The 26188-nt window shown below is 47.1% G+C and overlaps 1 protein-coding gene across 14 annotated transcripts in view; it reads right to left on the reverse strand.

Moving 5' to 3' along the window:
* celf2 (cugbp, Elav-like family member 2) overlaps positions 1–26188 on the reverse strand; it is a 179177-nt gene that overhangs the window by 126915 nt on the left and 26074 nt on the right. For all 14 annotated transcript variants that reach the window (XM_076722781.1, XM_076722784.1, XM_076722769.1 and 11 more), the window contains exon 2: positions 13573–13608. In XM_076722781.1, coding sequence (XP_076578896.1) covers positions 13573–13608 — 36 coding nt within the window. The remainder of the gene's footprint in view (positions 1–13572; positions 13609–26188) is intronic.

Below are 26188 nucleotides of genomic sequence, written 5' to 3' on the forward strand. Positions count from 1 at the left end.
GAGACAGAGAGCGAGAACAAAAAAAAAAGAAGAAGTACAAGCCTTGGATGTCACGCTCGACTGGGCAAACAGTTGCAGGAAGGAATCTCCCGCCATCAAAGAACAACACTGAGACAGAGTGCCAGGTAGGAGGCATTACAGTAAAACCTGTTAGGAGCAAGCGTGCCAGATGTCAGATCCTCTCAGATGAAGGAGCGAGCCAGCACCTGCACTTTGTTTAACCCCCCCGTCCACAGGAAAACACTCCCAATCCTCAACGATGTGAAACCGAGCATGCAACAATGCCACACCTTAGCTGGAGGTGTCCCAGGAGGGGTGCAGGGATGCATCTGGGTCAGAGCGATGGGTGACCGTGTGTGTGTGTGTGTGTGTGTGTGTGTGTGTGCACCTCAGCAGCAGCTCGTCGCTCCTCGTGGATCCTGCGCTGGCGGCTGCAGGAGGGGGGCAGCACGCGGCATCGACACACACTCTCCCCACAAAGCCCAGCTCGGACGAGAGCTCCAACATTACGAGCGGATGCACCTTCTCGGGCTACAGGCTGCGCTCGCTCTCTTCCTCCTCTCCTTCCGTCCTCTTCCTCGCTTCCCTTTTTTTCACCGCTCGCCGTTCAACAAGCTGCCGCTCTTTGCTTCTCTGTCTCTCGCCTTGTTCCTCTCAGCCTCTGCCGCTGTTCCCCTTTCTCTCACGCGGAAACAAGCCTCCCCCTCCTCCTCTATCCCCTCCACTCTCTCTCTCTCTCTCTCTGGTAGAGCAGCAGAGCAGTGGAGACCCCGCTGGCTCGCCTAGCTGAAGTAATCCCTTGTGACAGCTCAGCTCATGTTGTTATGTTGTGGGCCTATTTGAGTCTAATACAACAGCTCTGGAACAGCCGAGCCCCAGTCCAGCTCTGGACTGCCCGCGAGGCCGCTGGGCCTGGCCCAGTCCGGCCCAGCGCCATGCCAACAATGCCCACTACTCACATTTACTGCACATCATCTCTGTGTTTTTGGCACAGCGCAGGCTTCAAACGTACAGCCAGAGACGGAGTGGGAAATAACCCAAACTTAATGCAGCTTTTTATGAAGTTTTAATGAGGTAAATAAATCTTGTGCATCATAGTAAAGCTGCACTGAATCGATGGAAGGAGCCCAAGTTCAACATCAAGTCAAGCGTGCTCTGAATTTTCACAGATTATTTAAAGAGTATAAATAACCTCAAAAGATATGAGTACATCACAAAGTCATGTAATATGTCCGGTCCCTGGCTTCACTCCCAGGCCTCATATATTCAGATGAAACCAGCTAAATGTGACCTTCTGTTTGCAGCTACATCAACGGCTGTACACCTGATAACGAGCCATCGCCAGCTCAGGCATCCCGTTCTCCCCTGAGCTTTCTGAGCAAATGGTCGGGCCACGGCAGCCTATTCTCCAAACAAAAAAGGCTTTCATGGGAAAAAAAGACCCAACCAATGCTTTCTGGAGATTCTGGGCCTCTAAAAATCAGCCCCTGAAACAGGAAATATCCATAAATCCTGATACGAATCCCAGGGTTTCCATAAAAATATATAGTTTTTGGTTAAAATCCAATGAAATCAGAAGACGCTAACGAGAAATAGCATTTTGATCTTCCCATCCCATCACACACCGAAGCATTACAGATGGCTTGGCCAAGGCTACTGCATCCTCCAGAGAAAAGGCCGCCACAGAAGAAAAAAGCATAGATGAATGCTTTCTGGCAAACAGGCAGTTTTTAAAGCTTGTAAAGACAAGAAAACAACGACTATAACATCTATTCACTTCCCCCCGCTGATAAGAGTCGACTAAATCCAAAATGTATTAACACTGATAAAAATAAAAAAGACTTCCCTGGAAAAAAATGAAACTTTGAGTGTTGTTAAGAGTAAATAGATATTCTATTAACGCTCATGTATTGTGATGAATGCCAACAGCTGACACTGTGATTGACTCCTACTCTTTACTTAAAGCTCCGGCGCAGCTGTGCAGCCTCGGTGAAATAACATTAGCGAGCCTCCTCCTCCTCAGACGTCCCATCCTGTCTGGACTCAAGCCTCCTGCAGGTACGGACGGCGTCTTTGGGCCGGGCCAGCCTCGTCTCCGGAGAGCCGGCCCGGTCCAGCAGATCGTGCCCGGGAAGAGGCAGCCCAGACAGGCATGTCTCAGTGAGCGGCCCTCCCGAAGGAGGCGCTGCCAGATCCTGCTCCATATACCTGGCACATCACAGCATCTCCTCCCCATAGGAGGCTGGGGCTGAAGACACAGGCAGGGAGCTGCTGATTAAAAATTCATCTCTCTGTTTATTATGATTTATGCATGTTTCACTGAGCCAGGAACGAAAAAGAGAGAGGAGAACAGCTTCATTAGTGCATATTGTGTGTATGTGTGTTTGTCCTATGCCTATGCCTGTTTGTGTACTGTGTGTGTGTGTGTGTGTGTGTGTGTGTGTGGCTAGCTGGCAGGTGGGGGATAGTTAAAATTATGGATTGTACGTGAGGTTCATTAGAATGTTTGGCATACAGGGCAAAATCGTCTGTCTTCACAAAACACCTGCATTTCACTGAAAAACAACAGCAGTTGAAATCCTAAATTATCCGCCGCGCACGGGCCACCGCCATTAAAATGCAGCAGACACTTTTGCTAACTTCTAACTTAATTACCCATTTCCGCCTCTGTTGTTTACCATTCAAATCGGATCGGCCTCTCATTGCACTTTGTCTCAGCCAAAACTGGCGGCAGGCGTGCAGCGGTGACAAATATTGACGCGTGGCGAGCGTGTCAACAGGAAAGCGGCGGGTAAGAGCAGCGAACGGGCCGCAGAAGCCAGCAGCACTCTGATATCATAATGGTCTCATGCATTTCCTCGGTTCAAGCAGATGCTGCAGCCACTGATCGTACGTTGTTGTCTGTTTATTACAGTGAAAGCAGAACGTAAAGAGCATAATGACACGGAGCGCAGACAGAGCGCAGGCTGATGAATGGAGCCATGCTTTCAAATTAACATACACAATTTAGCTCTACAAATGTTTGGATTTTGGAGGGCTGACAGTGATGACTGATGATTTATCATTTACACAGACAATAGCTCATATTTCTGCAAACATTCAGCTATTAAAGCAGCACGAGGCTGCGTTTTGGCATTAAAAACACCTGTTTTATCAGCTTCGGGTTCATAATGGTAGAATAATGTACATATGTGGCATTACGAGCGACCCCGGCCTCCTGGGTGAAAGTCCTACATTTGACCCATCCATCCTCCGTACTCGCACTTTTTCGTCCTTTAAACTACATTTCCTCATTACCGCCCCCTGCTGGTACTGTATCTTCACACATACGTGTAGTTTTCATGCACAGGCGAGGCAAATCGTGGCACTCGCACATGACTGTCAGGTGGATTGGCGGCTCTGTTACACACTTTGGCGTGACACTGGGCTGCCTTAGCAGGACTCATCATTGTTGAGGTCAACACACATTTTACTTTTGCGTACAGCGTGCATCAAAGCGCCCTTGCCTTTTGTGTTCTCTGCAGGCCCAAAACCCCTCAGCAAACCGACATCAGGGGCCTCTGTCCTATTTCCCAGTGTGGAAAGGTTAATAGTCTTCTGAGTAATCCCACAACATGACATGAAAAGCATCAATTCTATCACTTCCACCCCTCAGATTGGCTTAAACCATCCATTGTACCTTGATTACTTCCTCCGTCCGGACAGCACGTCCAGCGTGTCGTATGACGCGATGCTAAGTGACACAGCCTGTGTGTTTTGCCCTTTAGACTTTCTGCCTCTCCCTGTTCTTTGGAATCACATGTCAGACGGGGAAGTGAAGGAGAGCGAGTTGCGTGCGGTTTCCTCGCATCATCATCCGTGATGAAACGCTGACCGAAGAACTGCTGACACGCGAGGCAGCGACACGGACAGCTGCTCCTGTGCTGTAAGTTTCGACTCCACGGGACAAAAACATAACATGCTAAACAGTTTGATCTAAATATCTAAAAGATTTCAGCCTGAAAGTTTTCCATGAAGTTGATGCCCTGACAGACATTATTATCTGCAACTGAATAAAACAGCATATATAAAAACACTCAAACTTGTTTGGTGATCGCATGCAGTCGCCTTTAAAATTGGTGCTTCTACACATTTAATTCAGGTCTTCTGAGGGTCTGCCCGCCGCTCTCTGCACGTACATCCGTGTTGAAGGGCTGCTGCTGGAGAGCAGAAGACATATGGCGGCGTCTGGGAGAGACTGAAGCTCAGGGGTGCAGCGAGGGGCGACTGGTGGCATCCAGCAGCTCCCCGTTCGTAAATTCAGCCCCATCGTTTCTACATTTTCTACGTTGGGGGCCCCTCGCCTCCCCGCTGAGCCGTGACATCATGCCTTGTGAAGACGAGCATCTTGTTTTTGTCATTCGCGCAAACTCCGGCGCTGACATGGCGGTAACTTGAGGCCACGGCTCAAACCGAGCAGCCTCCGTCTCTTTTAAATTGTGTTTACAATTTAATGACCTATTTGTGTTTGTTGTTTCCGGCGAGCGCCTGCCTCGCTCGCTCTCTCTCCTCTCCCCGTCTCTCTGTCTCTGGATCTCTCGCTCCCTAACGCGCTCTGACAGCAAAAGGTCAATGCCCATTGGCTACGTGGGGGGCACTGAGTGATGTAAGGGGAGTTGTCATGGTAACACGTGGGGCTCGGCGAGGACGCGGGATGCTTTTTGTGCCAAACGCCGAGGCCGGGACCCGGGCGGGATCAAAAGACTGGAGAGCTCGGCTCGCCGGGCGGAAGCTCACCGGACTGAACGCCTGAACGCCGCTTTAATTGACTGGCGGCTTACCGGCCAGGCGAACGGGGGGGGGGCGGGACTCGGCCGGCCGGTCGGCCAGTGAAGTAGATCTGCATGTACGAGACAGACAGCGAGGCCTAAAGACAGCCGGTTGCGAGCAGCTCTGTTATGTCTGTGAGCCTGCATTCTGCTGAGCTTGGCTTCACATTAATAAAAGAGGGATTACCAAAGTCTGCAGGCTCCTCTTTGGCCCCTCTCCAGCCGAGAGCCGAGCGAGGGTTCACTCCCTCCACCCCTCCGCCTCCCTCCTGCCATCTTTCGCTCCCCTTTCTTACCCTCCTCAGCATGCCGCTCACGTTCATCCCATTCAAAAAAAAAAGAAAAAAAAAAACACTCTCATCTGCCTTTCCTCCTGTCGGTCTCTGTTCCATTTCTCTCCACTCTCCCTCTAAGTACAGGAGGGGAAAAAATGTACCAAAACACAGATAAATTATTTAGATTTTTTTCCCCAAAGAGACAAGAAAAAAAAATGCTTGACTCTGCAGTTTGAAAGAAAGGGGGAGAGGGGGGAGAGGAGGGAAGGGAGGGAGGGGGGGTGAGAAATAAAAATTGCATTAGATACAAGATTCTGCAATCAGCCCGCGATATGAAGAATTAATCTTATCTTTCGCTGGCACACACGGCCAAGTAGGAGAGCGCCTCCAAAGACTTCAAGATGACAACGGGACGAATTCGCCTTTCCATTACGCCGCCATTCAGCCATTGTGGTGGCCGACACCTCGCGATAAGCGGACGCATTGTTGCCGTTGACAATGTCATTACGGGACAGTAAACAAGCGAGGAGGGTCGGGATGAACCGGGCGGGGCCGGAAGGTCACCGAGACAATCCGGAATGAAAGGACGCGAGACCCCGTGGGAGAGATAAGAGTCCTCTTCTTCTTCTTTTTCTCCCTCTTCATCTATCTCTTTTTTCGCTCCCTCTCCAAAGCCAAGGACGGGCATATGCTTAGAACAAAGCCCCGGCGCTGCCGCGTAATCAACTCCTCTGTACTCCACCAGCAGCAACACAATCTTCCCTGGAGGTCATCCACAGGAAGAGGCTTAGGAGGCGGTCGGCTGCCGGATCATCGGCTATTAAGATGGGAAAATAGGATGACTTTGGCCCGGCCTCCCACCCCGGTTTTCCTCTCCCAGGCATTATTTATATGTACAAACACGAACGGAGGCTGCAGGTGTTTGAGTGACTGTCATAACCAACAGTGCTGACCAAAGTCACTCGCTCCTGCTTATTAGTCATTATAGTGCATGTTCTTTGGCGGAGGTGTCACGTCTCAAGTCCTCGAGGGCAAGTCGAATCACAAACTGCATGTGAAGTCACCCTCAGCGGGTGAATATTTGGCTTCTGGTTTAAAGACTGATTGACTGTGTTAAATACAACAAACAAAGCTCCTCTTCATGCTGTCAGGCTGTCGCCATCTTGTTTTCTAGTCTGCATCGTAATATGAAGAGAAGCATGTTTGTATCTGCAGCTGGACTGAAGTCTGATCAGTGAACGGTGCTGATTTAACACCTCAGCTCAGAGAATCTACTGAACACCAATCTGATCTGAAACCAGTGCTTCTCCTCAATTTGAAAGCTACATACGATAGTCATCGTGTAAGGTAACAGCAGGCCAGAGATTCCTGTGACTGAAGGCATTTCTGATGAACATTTGATGTGGATTTGTCGCATGACGGCCACCTGACGCACACACAGATCGCATCAGTGCGTCTGAAGACTCTGACATTTGCAGGTGCACTCACCTTTGCTGGACATTACCAGGAAAAGAAGAACTTGGATAGTCTTTAAGTAATCACCAACAATTAAAAAAGTTAATCTGATGCAGTACAATGTCTCCATGACAGGTGCCAAGGACCAAAAACTCTAAGATTCATGTATGTTTGTTACACAGAAGTCGTCCATGGAAGCTATTTGGAAAAGGGCAGGCACTTTCAAAAATACCTGGCAGGTGATTGGATGAACCGCCTGTCTGTCACCAGCTAACTTCAACCAATCACAACAACGAACCATACGACTGAGTAGAAGAGTGAAACTCTTAGTTGCCGCTCTTTGCTCTTCTTTTAATGACGAAAACCTTCCAGTTCACAGAGACTGGAAGCTACATTAGCATCTAAGCTAACCTCTCAAGGTGCCGCCATTGTTGTTTTGTTTGTGAGCACATTTAAACCACGCTGGCTGGCAGCTGCTGACCGGGCGACTGCTCTTCTCACAGATCCACACAGGTAACCTTAAAGCTACACCAAAGAAAGTATAATTAATTTAAGATTTCTGCTCGATAAACGAAAAACTCGTCATCCAGATCTCTGAAATTCTTTCCTGACGCCCAGCAGAACAGACGCATTTCTAAACCAAACAAGCTGCATCACATCCATCATCACATGTATCTGCCTCAACCTGACAACACTCACTCAAACACTCACAGCGGGCTGGTTGAGCATGGAGGTGGCAGGAGTGGTCCTGTTCCATTTGCAGACATTAGCACAGGGAGATTAATTTGTCCCCTTCCATTAGGTGGGAAAGCAGCCGTCATGGCTGCTCAATTATCTCTTAACAAAAAGAAAAATACACAAACAAACAGGAGGCATCCAAATAATAAGCACTGAGTGTGTGTGTGTGTGTGTGTGTGTGTGTGTGTGTGCGTGCTGTATCATATGGATGCATATGTGTGCAGGTATGGTTGGCGTATGGGAGCTGGGAGAGGAGTGTGTGTGGGGTCAGGTGCTTCCACGGCGGCTGATGGCTCATTAACGGCAAAATCTGCATTTTCTACGCGCAATATTCTGCCATTCAGCACCGAAACGAAGCGACAGAGATGACGTGAGAGGAGAAAGAGGAGTAGAAAGGAAGAAGGAGGGATGAAGGGAGGAGGGATAGAAGTTGTTGTTGTTGTGTTTAGACTCGCCGTCTTCCTGCCGCTCTCCTCTTTTGTGAAGATTTCGACTTCATTAGAATTATAATGAACATCAGCGAGGCTCGCCGAGGTATTTTTGGCTCCTTGAAAATAAATGAATACACAAGTAAATCAATTCAAATCTGCCCATTATGCCTGTTTTCTGGGTCGTATGAAACACGCTTAACGGGCCACACCATAGGCGCACGGCGCGTACGTCGCAGGCAGTCGTGATAATCAGCTAAAATTAGAGGATCATTTGTCATCGTTCCAAACATCGTTACATATCGTAAAATCAATTTCACATCCGCGACGACATCGACGGGCTCGTGATGGCGTATTGATGGACTGAGAGACACATCAGCACATTATGGCGGTAATGTTAAACACCACAGCGGCGTGGAATGTGTGTGTGTGTGTGTGTGTGTGTGCCTGGCTGTCGTGCTCCGCCGGTGTGATGATGTTGCCGTGTACTGAGACTCGCTAATTGGCTCACCTGTCTCTCAGCCATCTGGAGCCTCTCAGAAAAAAAGAGGGATAAAAAAAAAAAAAAAAAAAAAACACGTCACACCGAGTTCCCCCAACATCACACACACACAAACACACACACACACACACACACACACGCAGGGGTGCCTGAATACAGGAAAAGACAAATATGGAAACGTGCATGAAAATGAAACTGAGAAGCAAATCTAAAGACGTTTCTTCCGCATCACGCTCGTATTATCGACGGCTTCCTGCTCGCAGAAGTGATTTAATAAACAAAAACAAGCGGTGTATCGTCCTTTATTCGGGGCGGTACGCTGATCGCACAAACGGCTCAGAATTAACGCGATAATGATTAATTATGGCGACGGCGAGCTTTCTTGAAGCCGGAGCGAGGACAGAATCAGGATGAACGTGCGGTAAAAACAAACGATGTGTTGGAAGTAAATATTGTTATTGTTTGAGGAAAAGCACTGGAATGTGAAGAAGACACACCCACGACTTCACCCCCCCCCCCCCTCCGCCCCCCCGCCTCAGAGAGCATCAGCTGGAAGAGAAAACACTTCACTATCCCAGAAAACCCTGGGGCACGCCGCTCTGACTGTGTGCGTGTGTGTGTGTGTGTGTGTGTGTGTGTGAGAGAGAGACGATGGTGGTTTGGATGAGTCTGCTCTCATACCAGCAGTGTTTCAGGAGGATGGAAGATGTGTGTGTGTGTGTGTGTGTGTGTGTGTGTGTGTGTGTGTGTGTGTGTGTGTGTGTGTGTGTGTGTGTTTCACGGTCTACGTCAACAGAACCAAGTCAGGATGTGTGGCTGATAACCATGGTAACCTCTGTCACTGCTGCCATCTTAGGAGCCTGAGATGAAACCCCATAATAATATAATCACAAGATCTCAAACACACACAGAATGATATTAATGTGCGAATAAATAATAATAAAAACAAGTGAAACAAAAATAAATAATGTCATAATAATAATGTGAATATGACAGATATCAAATCGTATTAAAGACAATTTTTAAAACGATGCAAAATTATTAAAACATAATATATTAGACAGAAATAACTGAAATATATAAATAATTATATGTAATACTATAAAGAAATAATTTACATAACTGATTGAATATGGACAATAATAAGAATAATCATGTTATTATTATTATCATTTGAAGTGGTCGTAATGGTATAAACTATTTCTATGGAATGATAATAAATAAGTAAATAAAAATAATAAATAAAGTCACGATAACAATTCTCAAATACGAGAATTAAAAAAAAATGGGAAATGAAATAAACAACCAGCGTAAACAAAACAAAAAAAATATTTTAAAGAAGTGTTATGAGAACAATTATCACTATTATGAACATCAGAGCTACAACAGCAGTAATAAAGGCCTGTGTGTGTGTGTGTGTGTGTGTGTGTGTGTGTGTGTGTGTAATAGTTTTTATTCTCTCGGTACCCAATGTGTTCCAGGTCAATGGTCTGAATCACACACAAAGAAGTAAGCCCCTCCCGAGCCACTGTACGTTCACCTGCCACCCAGTGTGTGTGTGTGTGTGTGTGTGTGTGTGTGTGTGTGTGTGTGTGTGTGTGTGTGTGTGTGTGTGAACCTGTGTCACTCAGAGAGAAAGAAAACGTTCCTGAGAGAGAAAAGACAGATTGTGAAGAAGCAAAGGAAGAAAAGACGTCTAAACGTCCGTCCAGCCCTCCGCAGACAAACTCCCCCCTCTCCCCTCCCTCCTCGCCACCTCCCCTCCTCCCCCCTTGGCCCCTCCCCGTCATTAGCAGCTCTCCATAATTCATGCATTGGGATGAAAAATGGATGAACGACGAGCATGACACCGGCGCAGCCTCCCACAATTAAAAACCCAACGAGGATTTCAACCCCACTTCTCCTTCAGCGACACGTGAAGACAGACGGTCGGTGCGACGGTTCGAATCCCGCCGCCGGCAGAGAGGACGAACAGCTCTGACGTAGCCAACATGACTCATGTGACTGATCAGCTGTTTCTGCTATAAAACCTGAAGAAGAGGAAGTAGCTGTTTCTGCTGTCGTCTTTCCAGATCTTCCCCTGACGCTCTTCTTCTTCATCATCTTCCTCTCCGGACAGCATCAAACATGACCAACACTCGCTGGCATGAAAGAACAGTAATGTTTTCAACGTCCTTCTTCTTCTACTCTGTTTATAGCAGCCATGTGTAACGTAGCTCATACCGCCACCTTCTGACGAAACTGCACGCTGCGTAGCGAGTTTATTGGCTTCAAACCAGCTGATGGAAACACGTCCAATCTGCATTTTCTCAATCTTTTCCTTCTTGCAACTTTTCAAAATTTAGCTTAAAATTCGCTCGACAGTCGTTGGAAACACGGCTGCTGACTTCAGGTCAACAATAAACTTCCACACTTAGTTCTGGCACCAAAAAAAAAGTGAACTGACGGCACATTTTTTGGCAGTTCTGCTGACTGGGAGCGTTTTTTGAAAGCCCGTCTTCAGGCCGCGGCGCTCGCCGGACATTTTCCCACTGGGGGATAAATTAGAGCTCAGGATGGAGCCTTTAACACTGATAACTGTCACCGCTGAGAGGAGCGAATCCTCCAGCCCGTGTGCTCTGACTGCAGCCGCTCGCCTCATAAATATTCAGATGTGGGAATACGGGCGGAGGCGGGGCCAGAAGCGGCGCGCCGAGCAGCCGCCGTAGCGAGGGACCGCTGTTGTCATGTGGCAACCGGGGAGGCAATAACGGACGCAGCGTACCGGGACGCCACATTGTATGAATCCCTGTAATTACTGTCTCTGCTGTCTGGCTCCGTAAACAGGAAGTGTGTGTGCATTTGTGCGTCTCACACACACCTGTAGCCCTCGTGCCAGGCAGGAGCTGGAGGCCTTCAGAGAGCTGTTGTATCTGTTCCACTCGTGAGCTGATGCTATTCATACACTAATCAACGCTTGTTTACGCCGATTTGTGCGCCTCTCTTCACGTGAGGGTGGGACGCGCGCGCCCGTGCCCGTGCGCGGCGCCCTGCCCGTCTCAGGAGGTCATGTCAGAGCCAATAGCGGGTTTGCGGCTCATAATGACCGATGCTGAAAGGCATCTGTGGAGCCACGCTCGCTAATTATCAGCTGTGTGCCTTCAAAGAACATTATCAGCACAAAGACCTGCAATTATACCCACACACACACACACACACACACACACACACTTCACACCCTTTATCACCCCTGTTTCCGGCATCAGCTCTTCTTCCTCCCAAACCATCTTGTCTGTTGTTGTCCTCTCTTTTTCTTCCTACGACTCCCATGACCCTCTTTCCCTCCACCCCTGCTCCATCTTTGCAGCCTGTTTTCATTTCCTGTTGTCCGTTTATCCGTCCCCATCCTCGCAATTCCTAACCTCATCCTCTCTTTCAGCTCCCTTGCTTCCACTTTTCCTATCTCTGCCTCCCCCTTCCTCCTCCTCCTCCTCCTCCTCCTCCTCCTCCTCCTCCCGGCTCCTCTTCCTCCTCCCGGCCCAAAACAGACGCTTAAATAACGAGCCGGGTGTCAGTCAAACCGCCAGAGAGCTTCATTAGAGGAGGAGAGCGCACAGGATCAAATTACACGCCCAGTTCTCTTTTGTGTGATTGTGCGTGTGTGTGTGTGTGTGTGTGTGTGTTTGCAGGGGATTGTGGGGGGTCGGCGGTGGCGGCGGCGATGGTGGTGAAGGCAGAGAGGAAGTAAACACACGTTCTGGAATGACGCAGCTGCGTGGCGGATTAGTGTGTAACACGCGTCGTTTCTCTGTGTGTGTGTGTGTGTGTGTGTGTGTGTGTGCGAGCTCATGCGCCAGTCACAGCCTCGCCTGTTTTCTCCAATCAGAGAGAAAAACAAAAGCAAACTATTTTGCCTAATTATTCACAGCCACAGTCGTCGTCTCGTTCCCTTCCTCCCGTGTTTCGCTGCGTCTCCGCTGTGCAGGAGCTTGTTTTGGATCGGAGCTGATTTACCTGCTGGGTGCCCATGAATACCATCAGGAGCAGCTTTACACTGAGACTATATGGAGAATTCATTATCAAACATCAGTATCATCCACTTCTGCCATGAGGAAATGATGCAGACTTCTGGAGGATTGAACAGTTTATCCTCCTTCTTCCCGCGCCGCCTCATTCAAAGGTAAAAACAATAATCAATAACAGAAAAAAGTTCGATTTCTAGAGTTTCTTAAAGGGCTACATCAGCGGTCGTACTTGATTCAGCCCATTAAAATCGCATCTTCTTTACATTACCGCCGCATATTCTCATATTTAAGAGTTTTTAAATGGGCTTCCTGCCATTAGCCATTAGACGCACTTCATTTCATTACAGGCTCGCGGAGCCTCAAAGCTGGCTCGACCTCGCCGATCCACGTTTCGTCACCTTTGCGTCGTCAACAGAAGCTTTTAAGAGACCGTGTTCACAGTTTCCCCCCACGCAACATCTCTCGTCGTTTGTCTGCTGAGCTCGAGCCAAGACAGAAGAGTCCAGAGTCGGTGCTGATGTATTATTCCGAGCGACATCTGAGGCATCGAGACGCCGCTGATGTTTATTTGTCCTCTGAAACAAGGCTCGGTTCAAAAAACGCACAAATAAAAGACAATGCGCTCATGTCAGCGAGTCAGAGTATTTAAAGGGCCCCTTCACCCAGATTACAACCTCAAAAACAAACAACAACAACAACAAACATGGAGAGTTATGACGGTAAACAACCATATATCTGCTGATGCATTATGTTCATTCAGACGTTCAGAATCGTCAACACTTCTATAAAAATTAACGAGTGCTGCATTATAATCCACATCGTAAAGCTTTGTAATGCGAAACGGATCGAACGGGTGATGAAGTGTTCCTTCTCTTTTTCGCTCTGCACCGTGGGGGAGGGGGCGCTGATGAGGGCAGGATATTCGTCCTTTTCCTGTTAATTCTGCCTCAGATGAGAAATAGGTAGTGCTATTTTAAGACGGGCCCTTATTTAAACCTTCTCCTCCCCTTCTCCCCTCGCTTGATCTGTCGCTCTGTCGCCGAAGGGTTTAGTTTAATGACCCTCCTCGGCCGCAGATCTCACATCTCTCCTTTCCAATTTCCCTTTTCCTCCGTCCCTTCGGTTCCCTCTCTGTCTGCCCACCTCCTCATCTCATCTTCGCCCTGTCCTTCCACGTTGCCCCCTGAACGCCGGCGCCAACACCACTCCAGTGCTGAGGGGAAAACGCCTGTTGATGTAGTCAGTGTTTGGCCCGAAGCCTGGAGATATACTGCATGCCTCATTGAGGACGAGGCCGAGGGGAAGAGAAGGAGCGAGGGGTGAGAGGAGGAGAGAGAAAGAATAAAAGATGGAGAACGGTACCTTTGTATCGGCCCAGAGAGGTCACTGGCGTCCTGCCTGCAAGACAAGAAAAAGGGTAGATTTGTGAAAAGCTGGAAAAATAATCTTAAAAAAACGAATAAAAAATACAAAAATCTAACAGAATATAACCAAAGAGACAAAAAGTGACAAAACATTCATTCATATAAAGAGTTGACGAAGCGAAGCGTCTCATTCACTTCAATAGTCATTCTCTCATTGTACGCTGATGACACTCTGCTTGTCACAAAAGAAAAAGACATGAATATCCTGTATGTATTACATCATATGTAGATGAAAGCGTTTTCCAAGGTTTCCTGCCCCCCCCAGCCCCCCCAGCCCCCAACAGCCCCCGCTGCCTGTTTCCAGGCTGAACGTATGCAGAGCAGCTCTACAGCTTTAGCATTAGCTACTCTTTAACAGTGGAAGGAAAACAGTTGGGTGCTCATGAAGGCTGTGTTTCTGGAAATATGATACAAATCACACAAGCTACTGGCAAAACAAAACACACACACACACACACACACACACACACACACACACACACACCGAGCCATCTAAATAGTAAATTGGTCTTGTCTGTCCTTGGGAGCAGTAGAGAAACTTGTTCGTTCCACTGGGTTTTCTCCATAATTCCCTGCTGTTTCCTCTTTCTCTCTCCTTCCTTTTTGTTTTATCCCTTCCTCCAATCCTCTGTTCCTCTTCCACTGCATGTAAATAAATTGGTCCCCAGGCCCCACCACTAGACACTGTGTCTGTGTGTGTGTGTGTGTGTGTGTGTGTGTGTGTGTGTGTGTGTGTGTGAGCCAGCATTACACTCACACAACCCCCCAGAGCTCATGGCTGCACCAAATTAGCCCGGGTCTTATGTCACAGAGGTAAATAAAATAATAATGCATTAACAGTGCTGTCATTAATAACCAGCGTGTGTGTCTGTGTGTATGAGAGAGAGAGAGAGTGTGTGTGTGTGTGTGTGTGTGTGTATCATGATGAAATGCTGGGAAAAAACTCCTTGCTCCTCCTCAACACGGTGGCCAATCACTGCTATCGTCACTCTTTGCATTTCAAAGACACACTTTTGTCTGTTTCATCTCCGACCACAGAACACTCATCCTGTTATCCTGCTGCACACACACACACACACACACACACACACACACACACACACACACACACACACACACCTCCGCTTCAGTCCATTTTCCCAATGCCATGAATTATGAAAAAGGGTAAATGGAACATCAAACACACACTGCTCGCACTCAAGTTTACACACACACACACACACGCACAGATGACACGCATACACTACGACACATAAAACTCCTCCACACACGCCATCTCTCATATTTCTGAGTCTACATACTTCTACACAAGCAAAACGTTGGCACTCCACGCTTCCTATTACCAAACAGCTGGATGTTAAACGTCGGCTGCGGCGCTAGTGCAGCAGAAACAGCCATGAAGACGCTCATAAAACTTCATTAGAGTAACTTTACGAGCATGTGACACTAAAGACAGCGCAACGGCCGAGAGCTCCTCTGGCTGAGTGGATATATCGTGGAGGAGGATGATATCTGACATTCGAGACACGCTGGAAGTTTGAATCTGAAAGTTATGTGTCTGAAGCTGAAAAAACCATCCTTAAAAAAAGTCATTTCCTCTCACTTTCAGCCAAAAACTCATCTGTTTTCTAACCATTTGGAAGAAATATCTCGTTACTTGCTGTTTCACTCGCTGCAAGAGGAAGTGGAACTGCACCGAGAGCTTGTGGACGCTCCGCTTCCATATTCAAGATATGTTTGTAAAAAATAATCTCTGTATCTGGAGACACGGGCGCACGTTTGTTTTTGCATTGCTGTTCCCAGAGATGAGCTGTCAGTCAAACGGTGCGGCCTCTGATGTGACCGTGGGAACTCTGGGAACCTGCTATCTGTGCTAATGCTAACAACACCCTTCTCCTTCTGCGTCTTCTCCTAAAGCTGGACTGGATTAAACTCTCCTTCTTTAGTTCCAAACATGCAAACCCACTGGATTACTTCGATCTGAAGTGTTTTTATTTGTTTTTAAACGTTAGCCAATTGTTCATAGAAATGTCTAGCAATAATTTAGCTCTGCCTTTCCCCAACAGCCTTTAAAATCCAGCAGGATTACCTCAAAAAAACAGTTGTTTGGAATATGTGGTTTTTAACGGACATTTGTTTGTGCGGAAATTCAAAATCGCTGAGAAAGCTTTATTTTTTTTAAGGTCTGGACATCATCTTCCCCTTTCAACATGTTCCTCTGAGGAGAATCAGCTGCTCTGCTGCAGAGCCACTTAAAAAATAAACATGTCTTTACGGCACAACTGATTCTGTTTAAAGCAAAAGAGGTCTGATTTCAGAGCATCAGTTGCTCCTTGTTGGTCTGCTTAAGCCGAGCCGACAAGATTTGGGTCAGAATTGATCAACGGGATGGAAACAGATGGGACAGCAGCGTCCAGGTGGAAGCCAGCCAGACTTATGCTTCACGACGGACAGCTTTTTGGCGGCACGTACGAACCAGAGCACAAACTCCTGCAGGTCTCCCGCCGCTGCAGGCCTGGTGGAGACGTAAAACGAAGCTGAAACGTGAGGGACTCCTCGGGCGACGGTGCCAGAGTCGCCGCGAAGCAGGTGGCGGGACCCGGCGAGGACCGCCGGCGTTGCTGGACACACACACACAAACACACTGAGCATCAGCACTACATGAAGGAGACGCAACGAGCCAGCTGTCACGGCACTTCTGAACACCATCGATGACAAGAGCGCTCCCACGTCGGAGCTTTTAAAGTGATTTCCCCCTCTGCCTCTTTTTAATAAACACGCACACAAACAGATATTGGAAGTGACACGGATGCTTCTGTTATGGTGTGAAACACGCGATACCGTGTTGATGCTCTTATGGGACTGATGTTAACCCATTATTAATGGCACCAGAAACCAGGTTACCGGGAGAAATCAGGTTACGGAGGGAAATCAGAGAATGAGTTCACATGCGCTGCAGTAACCTGGTTACTGGCAAACCTGCAGCACGATGTGTCTGAACTTTACTGCTCAGCCGCAGAAGACAACTTCCTCAGAAGCCATTATTCTTCTTTTTGGTCTTATTTTCTGTTTGGGTTTTGGGTGAAAGATGAAGATGAAAAGGATTCAGTTTGTGGTGCTCACAGCATGAAAAAGATGATGGCTTTTCCTTTTTCGGAAGTTTTGGGGGTTTTTCTAGTTAAAAACCTGCAGGAACCAGTACGATGGGACGGCATAAAACCAGGACTAACCTGGATACTTAGTTCATGTGAATGCATTCGCAGCTTTAGCATCATATCAAAGCTCAGACTCAAATACACTTGCTTGTTTATTTGCTAAAACTAAGACATTAATCCCACAATCATAAAGGTTATGATGTTGATTTACCTTTATGGTCATTTCAGAGGCTGCTGTCAGTGGTGCAATTGAATTGTATTGTGTTATACTGGCGTGTTCCTATTATTTTGTCTACCCCATGCATATCAGAGACAGCGTATAATCTGCTGTGACTTTATAATCATATAACACAAGCAGCAAATTCAAACAGATTAAATGATTAACAGGCAAACCAAACTGTTGTCGAACGGCGTTTTGCTGATTGTCTGATGGCTGAATTGTGAACACCAGGAGAGACGCTCTCTCTGAGTCTTTCTCTCTCTTCCAAAATGTTTTTCTCCCCTTCATCATCCTCGTCTCCGCAGCCCATCTGTGTCATTCTAACACTCTGTTTTTAACACTTCTCTCCTTCTCACCTGCCATCCTGCTTTTCACATGTACACAACCCGCTTCGCATACCGCACCCACAATCCCCAACCAATCAACACATCCAACACGGAGGACACCATCTTTAAACACCGATAAATACATTCACGCACTTGACTTTCACACCTCCCGAGAATTCCCACTTCTTTCTTCATCTTAATCTTATCTCCATCGCAGGTGGGTGTATGTGTGTGTGTGTGTGAGTGTGTGTGTGTGTGCTAGTATTTGTGTGTGTGTGTGAGACAGCCAGTGTCATTCTGCCAAACTGTGCCAGGTCTTAAGATGATGTCAGATGTGGGCTGCTGGCCCGCCTCCAGATGGATCTAAACTCTCCCATTGGAGGATGAGTCTCATAGATGGCGGCGCCAATGTGCCGAGGGGGGATGAGGATTGGATGAAACCGAGACCTGAGCGACACCAACGAGCTGCCATTTCATTAATCATCCTCTGACGGAGGCTGCATTCATGGTGCACCGGGAAAGACACAACTCGGAGTGACTCAACGCTTCATAAAAGCACTGACTCACATGTATTCATATGTGAAACTGCTAAGATCAAAGGTTTTTTTTATGGTGACAAGATTTTAAAGGTTTCAGGGGGAAAATGCTCATAGAAACTTTGCAGAGCAGCATACACACTCAGCACGTTCCAGGAAAACAAGCACACAAAGGCTAAATGGACTTCTTGCTGTCGTCCTCCTGGAAGCCCTGAAACGCTGCCAAAGCATTGCACCATATGTTGGCAGAACTACTGTGGATGTCCACTGGAAGCTGCAGCTGACGTGAATTCAAACTGATCACAGCCTCCAATCACCACCAATGAGGAAACGAGAAGCTTTCTAAAGCCACCTGTCAAAAATAAAGATGCTGAGTGACGACGTTTCAATGCAAAAACCTGAGATCTGGTAACAGGATGCATGGACCCATCTGGGACGTGGTCCATGGAAAATGTTTGGAAAAGGGCAGGCACCAGTGATTGGATGACCCATCTGTCTCTCACTGTCTATCACCAATGACTTCAGCCAATCAGATCATCAAACCATATGATGGAGTGGGAGAGCAAAACTCTTGATGAAGCCAGTTGGGAGAAAAGTGAATACACGCTACGCTAACGCTAACGAGCAGCATCTACGCTAACCTCTTTAGGAGCCGCCATTGTACCTGCCAGCAGTTCCTCACAGGATGCTGATTGGTTCAGCCACAAGCACACAACCTGAAGCCTGGCGAGATGGATTCTCAGCTCGCTGATGTCATGAATCCAGCTTCTTCGCAAGAGGCTTGGCACAGCTATCAAATCCATCCTTTGCTCAGTACCTTAGTTTGGGGAATTTTAAACATGGATGAGAGCAAATATAGAAAGGTTTCATGGTTTTTATCAGAGAAGATCTGATCAATACTTTATGCCACTCGATGCTATGGACACACTTTGCTCAGTACTCATGAAGTATTGAGGTTCAACCCACAGCCCCTCACCCCACACCGGGTGATGTATCACTCTAACACATTTTGTTTTGTATTGATCGACAAGTCTGAGCTCTTAACTCATGACGGGAAAAGCAGCCACGCATGTGTGGACGCCATGACAGCAAAATACCTCATGATCATGTATTGTTTTTAAATGCTGATTTTGGTTATTTCTTGTACTTCCTTGACATAGAGGTTGGTGGGATGCAGGCGCAGGTGCAGCGAATGGGGATCTACATGAACAGACTTAGACCTGCTAGCTTCCCAACTGCTAACACATGCTAATGCATGCTAACTGCAACCTCATAATGAAAAATAAATCATCACGATTGTTGATTTCAGTGTGGAAACTCATGCAGTAATAAAACATTATTTTACAGTCTATTCAATCAGCAATTCAAATGGAACTGCTCCACAGTTTGATGCTGGGAAATGGCCATTACACTGCAACACGCAGCAGTAAAACTGTGCATGTGTGCGCTATAAAAAGGGTCTGAAACAAATGCCCCAACAGGCTTCGTTTACTGTGTGTGTGTGTGTGCGCACACAATCGAGTGCACGTGTGTTAGCAGGGTGCATGCGTTCATGCATGCATGTGTGACATATTGAGGACATTTAAATGCAGCGAGAGAAACGACCTGAGCGCTAAAGGGTCGACAAAAGGGAGAAGTGGTGGGAGTGTGTTCGGCCTCATTTACCGTGTGATGTTCAAAGGGTATGCAGGCTGGCTGCAGCACACTCACACACTTTCACACATACATGCATATCGCATGTGTGTGTACGTGTGTGCGTGCTGCTGTGTGACCACCGCAAATTGTACAACAACCTAAACTCAGTGGAGGAGAGACTCCTGAATCATCCATCATGCCTCTGGGAGAGGAGAGAAGACCTCCCCTCTTTTTGTCTCTTCCTCCTCCTCCTCCCCCGCCTCCCCTTCTCTTTCCCATTTAATAACAGCGCAACAGATCAGCTCCATTAGCCCAGACCTCCTCACACATGCAAATGAGGCCGGCGTTATGGAGGCACGCGTCACGCATTGCTGATGCCCCCCGCCCCGACCCGTCACTGCTCGCAACACAATAAACTCTGCGTGTGCGTGTGTCAGCCAGAGAGGGCTGCACATGTGTGTGTTACACCAGTGCTTAAATTGAGATGCATTAAGGTTGTGATTGGGCCACACACACAGGCATCATATGCGTCGCAGAGAGCGAGGCCATTACCGGTTGGCCGGATGATAAGATGGCGCAAAGTGAACATGGACGGAGGTTGGAGGAGACGGGATAGAGGGGAAAATTAGATGTGAGAAGAAGCGCTGGATGAAGGATATTCAACATAACGGCTGATTGTGAGCGCTTTGTGCGTTTATGGTGTGAAAAGTCATTTTACAAATTACAGCAAACATGGATCTGAATTAATAACATTTTACATAATAAGAAACATAAATCCGCTTCTGCCTCAAAGTGTTTCATAACGTACAACAACTGTTCAGAAGGAGCCTCCTCAACTAAAGCCCTGGCTGTTGCAAAGACATCACAGAGAACAATCACAGAGGAAGCTGCAACATGCTGCAAATGACGCAGAGAGGAGGCTGAGATGGACGGCTGGTTGGACAAAGTGTGAGACTCTGACACCAACGGCTGCAGTTTGAGTCTCTTACCAACGGTGGTTGGCTTCTAGCCATGACAACAATCCTCAGACAAGCAGCTCTTGATGCCTAAACCTGAGCAGACCTTATCCACAGAAGTAATAGACGACAAATTATCTTTATCACTGGGTGGCATTTCCTTTAGCAATCACATGATTTTGTCTCAAACCACGTACGTGATGACACCCTCCTTGGAGTGAATATCACACTTATACCACGGCCACTTCCAGAAGAAAACCAGGCTACGTTCAAATCATCATCCAGCAGTGAGACGATGTGTTGTTTAACATGCTTCGCGAGCCTGAAGCTACCAGCAATGACATGCAACTATAAACTGCAGTATCAAAGTCAAACTGCATTGCGAGGACCAGCCGACAAGGTTAGCCGCATCTCCATCAAAAATCCCACGTGACTGCTCTTGCTCTTAAAAATACCGGTGGAGCATCCAGCTGACAACAGCTTTGAGTGGATGCATCAATGGAGGGATGCACAGGTGGATGCACGGTGGGGGGACTTGAGTCTGGATCAGACGAAAACAAATGGATGTGAAAACGTATGAATGGAAAGAATCTGAGTGCTACAGATGCTCTCCTTTGATGGCAGGCCGGTGATGATCATAAGTCTTTGCAAAGGTGTCGACAGAGACACTAATAGGGAACCTCAATCACATCCTGCTACCTTGTTAGCCTTGACGGATGTGCAACATAATTGAGCTGAAATGATGGTTTGTCATAATTGGAAATAATTAAGGCCCTTTTGTGGCGATGCTGTTCCATCTGAAGCTTTCATTAGCAGGTTCAATACCAGGACCTCGCTTTATGTCCACTTGAGAAACGGAAATCAGTCATGTCCTCATCCATCCTGCTGCTGCTGCTCTTTCAAAACTACACATTTGATGAATAAACTTCTCTTCCATAAACAGTCATTCCCGGCAGCCGGGCGGCGGTTACTTGCAGCAAAGGCACCGGTGACAAGGTGCCTCATAAAAGGCCACCATATCAGATCTATCGCTGTCCATGTGAATGTGGAACGATAAAAGAAGCCGGGGAATAAATCAATATCATGAATGCCAGTTCATCAGATTGGGGGGTAGCTCAGACGGCGGAATCTCAACCACTAATCTCTTTAATAGTCTGATATTACATTTTAATCCCAGTCTGATTCCTTCACTCTTTCGTTCAGGCTGTCCGCCGATGCCTGTCAAGGACTGAGGGGAGGAGGACAGTAAATAGAGACAGAGAGGTATCAAAATAGAGTGGAAAGCAGGTGGATTAAAGAGAGAGAAAGAGCAGAAGCCAGTGGAAGCGAGAAGGAAGGGTGGCAGCGGAGGAAGAGGAATGGTTGGTTTATGGAGCGTTGTGGCACGCTGCCATTTCAAGTCTGAATTTACAGTGCGGGGTGATGGACTGTGAGAGACGGAGAGGCAATAAAGTGATGTCTATGAGAACTGAGGACAAATTGATATGATCATAACATGTCACATTAAAGACAGGCCTGCCATCCATCAACATGATAAAAGGCCTCCTTCATTTTACCACTAACACCACCGCCATTGATCTCAATGCTTCACTTAGCCAACCGCTAACCATTTATGATAACTATCATTATCCAGTTGTGGAGATGGTGACGATCTATCAGCGCCATCGCGGCTGAAGAGTCCACAACGAAAAGATAACCCTGGCTAATTCGCTGCACTGACAAGGCTGGATCCATGGAGGCAAATTAGGTAGAAAAGAGAATTATCTCCCTTGGCTTTTCTCATTATGTCATAAAATAATACGACGGCAATGAGGCGACAAAGTGGGAGGAGGCGGTGTGTAAAGACTCACGGTTGTTAAGAATGATTTGAAGAGAAACGTCAACCAGAGGAGGAAAACACACGTCACCAGAAAGCCAAAAAATCCTCCTCACTGAGAGTTTGTTGTTAGCGGCAGGATGGAGAGCTAACGCCATCAGAGAGCAGAGGAAAAGCAGCATTGACGACAGCACCAAACATGCTTTAAAATCACCCCTGAGCAAATCACTAAATCAATATCAATTAGGCTGTGAAAGAGCCCAAATGGACAACTGGCTTTGTTTTAACTAATGAAGTCTGTGGAGAATCCAATCAGTCCTGCCCCCCCCCACCCCAGACTCCTCACTACCACCCCCACTCCTCATTACCACCATGACAATGTGGAAAAAATGCTCAGACAGATACACAAACTCAGAGGCAGCGACTGCTCCAGATCTGAAACAATGATTTGCATCAGCGTTAGCGATTTCTTGAAAATCTCGTGTTGGCCTCAACGATCATGACCTTTCACGTGATGAATAACGTGCAGCTCACTGAATATTGATCCACACAAACCAGGTTTCAACACAACAAGGCGTCCACATACATCTCCAAACACAAATCATGATTCATAGTGCTGAAAAGTATTATAATGCTCAAAATTAATCGATTAATCAAGCAGTTGATGTTATTGTAGAGGTACAAAAAACAAAAGAAATAGAAATAGTGCCATATCCAACCTTTAGTTCCACTTCAGTTCTTGTGTTGATAAAGATCCAACATGTTACTTTGTGAGCTTTACTTTCCTTTACTCCTAGAAACAGCCAGGCTAGCTGTTTCCCCCCGTTTCCAGTCTTTGTGCTAAGCTAAGCTAAACAGCAGCTGGCTTCGTATCTACCACGCAGACACGAGAGCCGCATCGATCTTCTCTTAAAATGTAGCCATGATGGCAAAAAGGCGAATCTCCCAACATGTTGAACTCTTCCTTTGAGAAATCAAATCCCAAATTTTCATCAATTGCAGTGAGGATGTTTTCTGTCATTGCAGACTGAACCATTTGAAGGCATCACCTGAGGTGACATGTCAATACTCCCCAGTGCCAGTGTGGTGGGAATTTCTCATTATTTTCTGCCATTTTAAGGACTAAATGATTAATTGGCTTAACGATGATGAAAGGAGTCAGTCGTTATTTCATGGCTTGTAGTTCTGTCTATCATTTCTATTGGTTAATTGAGATGTTGGGGCATGGCAACATCAGGACCACGAAGCACGAGCAGTCAGACGATCACCCACATGATCTAAAACCACTTCGGAGGTTAAAAAGAGAGAAAGAGCAGAACGGTGGGAATCAACAGGTCGATCTGGAGCGCTGTGATGGACGCTGGCTAATCTGGAGTTTCGCTTTAAACCTGTTTAATCCTCCGATGGCTCCTCATGATGATGATGATGATGATGAGAGGAAAGTTTGCGTGTGGCGCCGCTGCGATGATTTGGAGTTTTCACTAGCACATTCCCAAACACACCCCCTCCGTGGCAGGCAGCATGCGGCGAGGCCGCTCAGGGTCGCCGTATCATTTTAAACATCCATCAGCAGCGATATCATATTAGCTCCTCATCTGCATACGGCGCCGACAGAATGACAAACGAGAGAGAGAGAGAAAAAGAGAGAGAGAGAGAGAGAGCGCCACCTCCTCCTCTCCTTCCTCGCGTCTCCTCCACGGCTGCCTTTCACCCCTCCGCTCCCCTCTTTGCTCCCTCTATCTCCTTATCCCTCCCTTCTGACCTCCTAAATTGGATCAGCGCTGCCGGCAGCGTGTGTGTGAAGGAGTGTGCGCGCATCGTTGGGGTGTAATCACATCTTTTAAATGGAAAAAGGGATGAATCTCAGGAGGAACAATGACCACTGGACCCGTATCTGACTCCCCGCTCCCCCGATTGGCACTCTTTGTATCTCTGTATACTCCATCACACTCACTTTCAGTCAGCTATCAAACTTTCTCCCTCCTACCTTTTTTTTTTTCCTCTCTAGCTTCTCTCTCCACAACTCCTCAAACTTTTTCAGCCTCGTGCTGCTGCAGTTTTATACTTTCAGGCACATTTTTACACACCTCAGATTATTAACATTTTAACCTCATGCTCATGTCTTTGAGCACAGAACTGCGTTTACTCGTGTACAATGTTGAGACGACACAGCAGCAGCCTGAGGAAGGTCGTCATGTAGTGTTTTAGAATTGTATCAAGTGATACTAACCGAGTTACTCTCTTTACATGTGATGTCGACACTGCGTCTTTGAAAAAACCTATTAACTGCACAGGAAGCCATAAATCAGTGATGTCAAAGCAGGTGTTTTCCATTAGCTGCCACCTGCTGTGACATCATTAAAGGGGCGTGGCTACGAGGGCAACGTTTCAAAGCAGCTGCAGCTGCAATTTTCTCCCTGTGAAATCGACACTTTTACTTGCTGGAAAGCAGTGAATCTGTACAGGTGATGTCATCAGACTCTAACCAATAAAACGATCACACCCTTCACTTTACTGTCTCCGCTCTAAAAATGACAAAACTGATTTGAATGCATCTTTCCTGGCTCTGCAAATTGCTGCTTGTGGTCATTTGTTTTCCCAAAATGCAGCTTTTCCAGCGCTGATATAGCTAATGTTAGTGTTTTATGGTTTTGTTGTTAATGTACGCATGTAGCAAAGACTCCCTGGGAAGCATTACTGATGCTGAGTAAATTATCCTCATGAAATAAAGTAAATTGAAACAGAAAGGGCGTTTGCTAATCACGTTGGCAGACACATACGTCCTTTGGCGACACTACGAATGAAAAATAAAAGAGATGAAGATGTCTGAAAAACTCTTCAAAACTCAGCCTGTCCTGATTTCACCTCGATTCTATTTGACATAACTTCAGTTATTTGACGAGAACTTCTGTTTGTTAACTGGTTTATTGTCTTTGAGTCATCCAGACATGTTTGCTTTAATCAATGTTGCTTTTTAATTAATCGTCTTGTGTGAAGCGCCGTGTAGCTTGGCTCTGAAGAGCTGCTGTAAAAGACTATATATGTATTATTGTCATTATTAGTGGTGAAAGCAGTCGAGGCGTTGTATAAGATAAACCTCTTAACGTCTTCATGAACCTTGTTTAAACTCCCAAACCGCCGAGCTTTGAAATCCGCTTCAACCACTCTGTCCGAACTCTAAATTCTCTCTCGTCCCCCGTTTCTGATTCTCCGGCGACCCCTCTCGCCCGCCGCTTCCTGCCTTCCCCCCATGTTGAGCGAAGAGCAAAGAAGGCCGAGCGGGAGGGTGTCACTCTTGCCCCCCACCCCCCAAGACATGGACGTAACAACACTTGAGAGCGTACGGGAGATATCATAGAGAAGTAGAACAATACAGCGAGACAATGGCTCCGGATGCTGCAACACAACAGGGGGAGCGGGAGGCGGGGAGAGAGGGATGAATGCAGTAGTATCCTCAGATCTGAAGGCAAATCCCCCTTGGTGGTAGTTCTGCTCGAGCGGCTGGCACTGACACATGAATATTTCATACTGTTGATGTTTAAATCCCATCATTTGTGATGTGGCGTGTGAGCGTGCGTGGAGACTCATTGAAAGGAGGAAGACGGAGGATGTGTGTGTGTGTGTGTGTGTGTGTGTGTGTGTGTGTGTGTGTGTGTGTGAGAGAGAGAAAGAGGGTGTGTTGATCTATAATGCATAGTTTCAGTAAGTTCACTTGTGATATGGTCTATTGCATCTGTATTTCAGTATGGTGAAAGAAGTGGACGTGCTCGCGCGTGCACGAGCGCCTTGAAGCGCAGATTGCCCCGCGTTAGCTCATCCATATGCAGCTCAGGCCACGACACATAAAAACACAGCGAGTGACATGAATACGCACATGAATACAAGTCCGTACGCCGACTCGCAGAGGAGG

The sequence above is a fragment of the Chaetodon auriga genome, chromosome 22 (assembly GCF_051107435.1).
Source record: "Chaetodon auriga isolate fChaAug3 chromosome 22, fChaAug3.hap1, whole genome shotgun sequence".
NCBI classification, from domain to species: Eukaryota; Metazoa; Chordata; class Actinopteri; order Chaetodontiformes; family Chaetodontidae; genus Chaetodon; species Chaetodon auriga.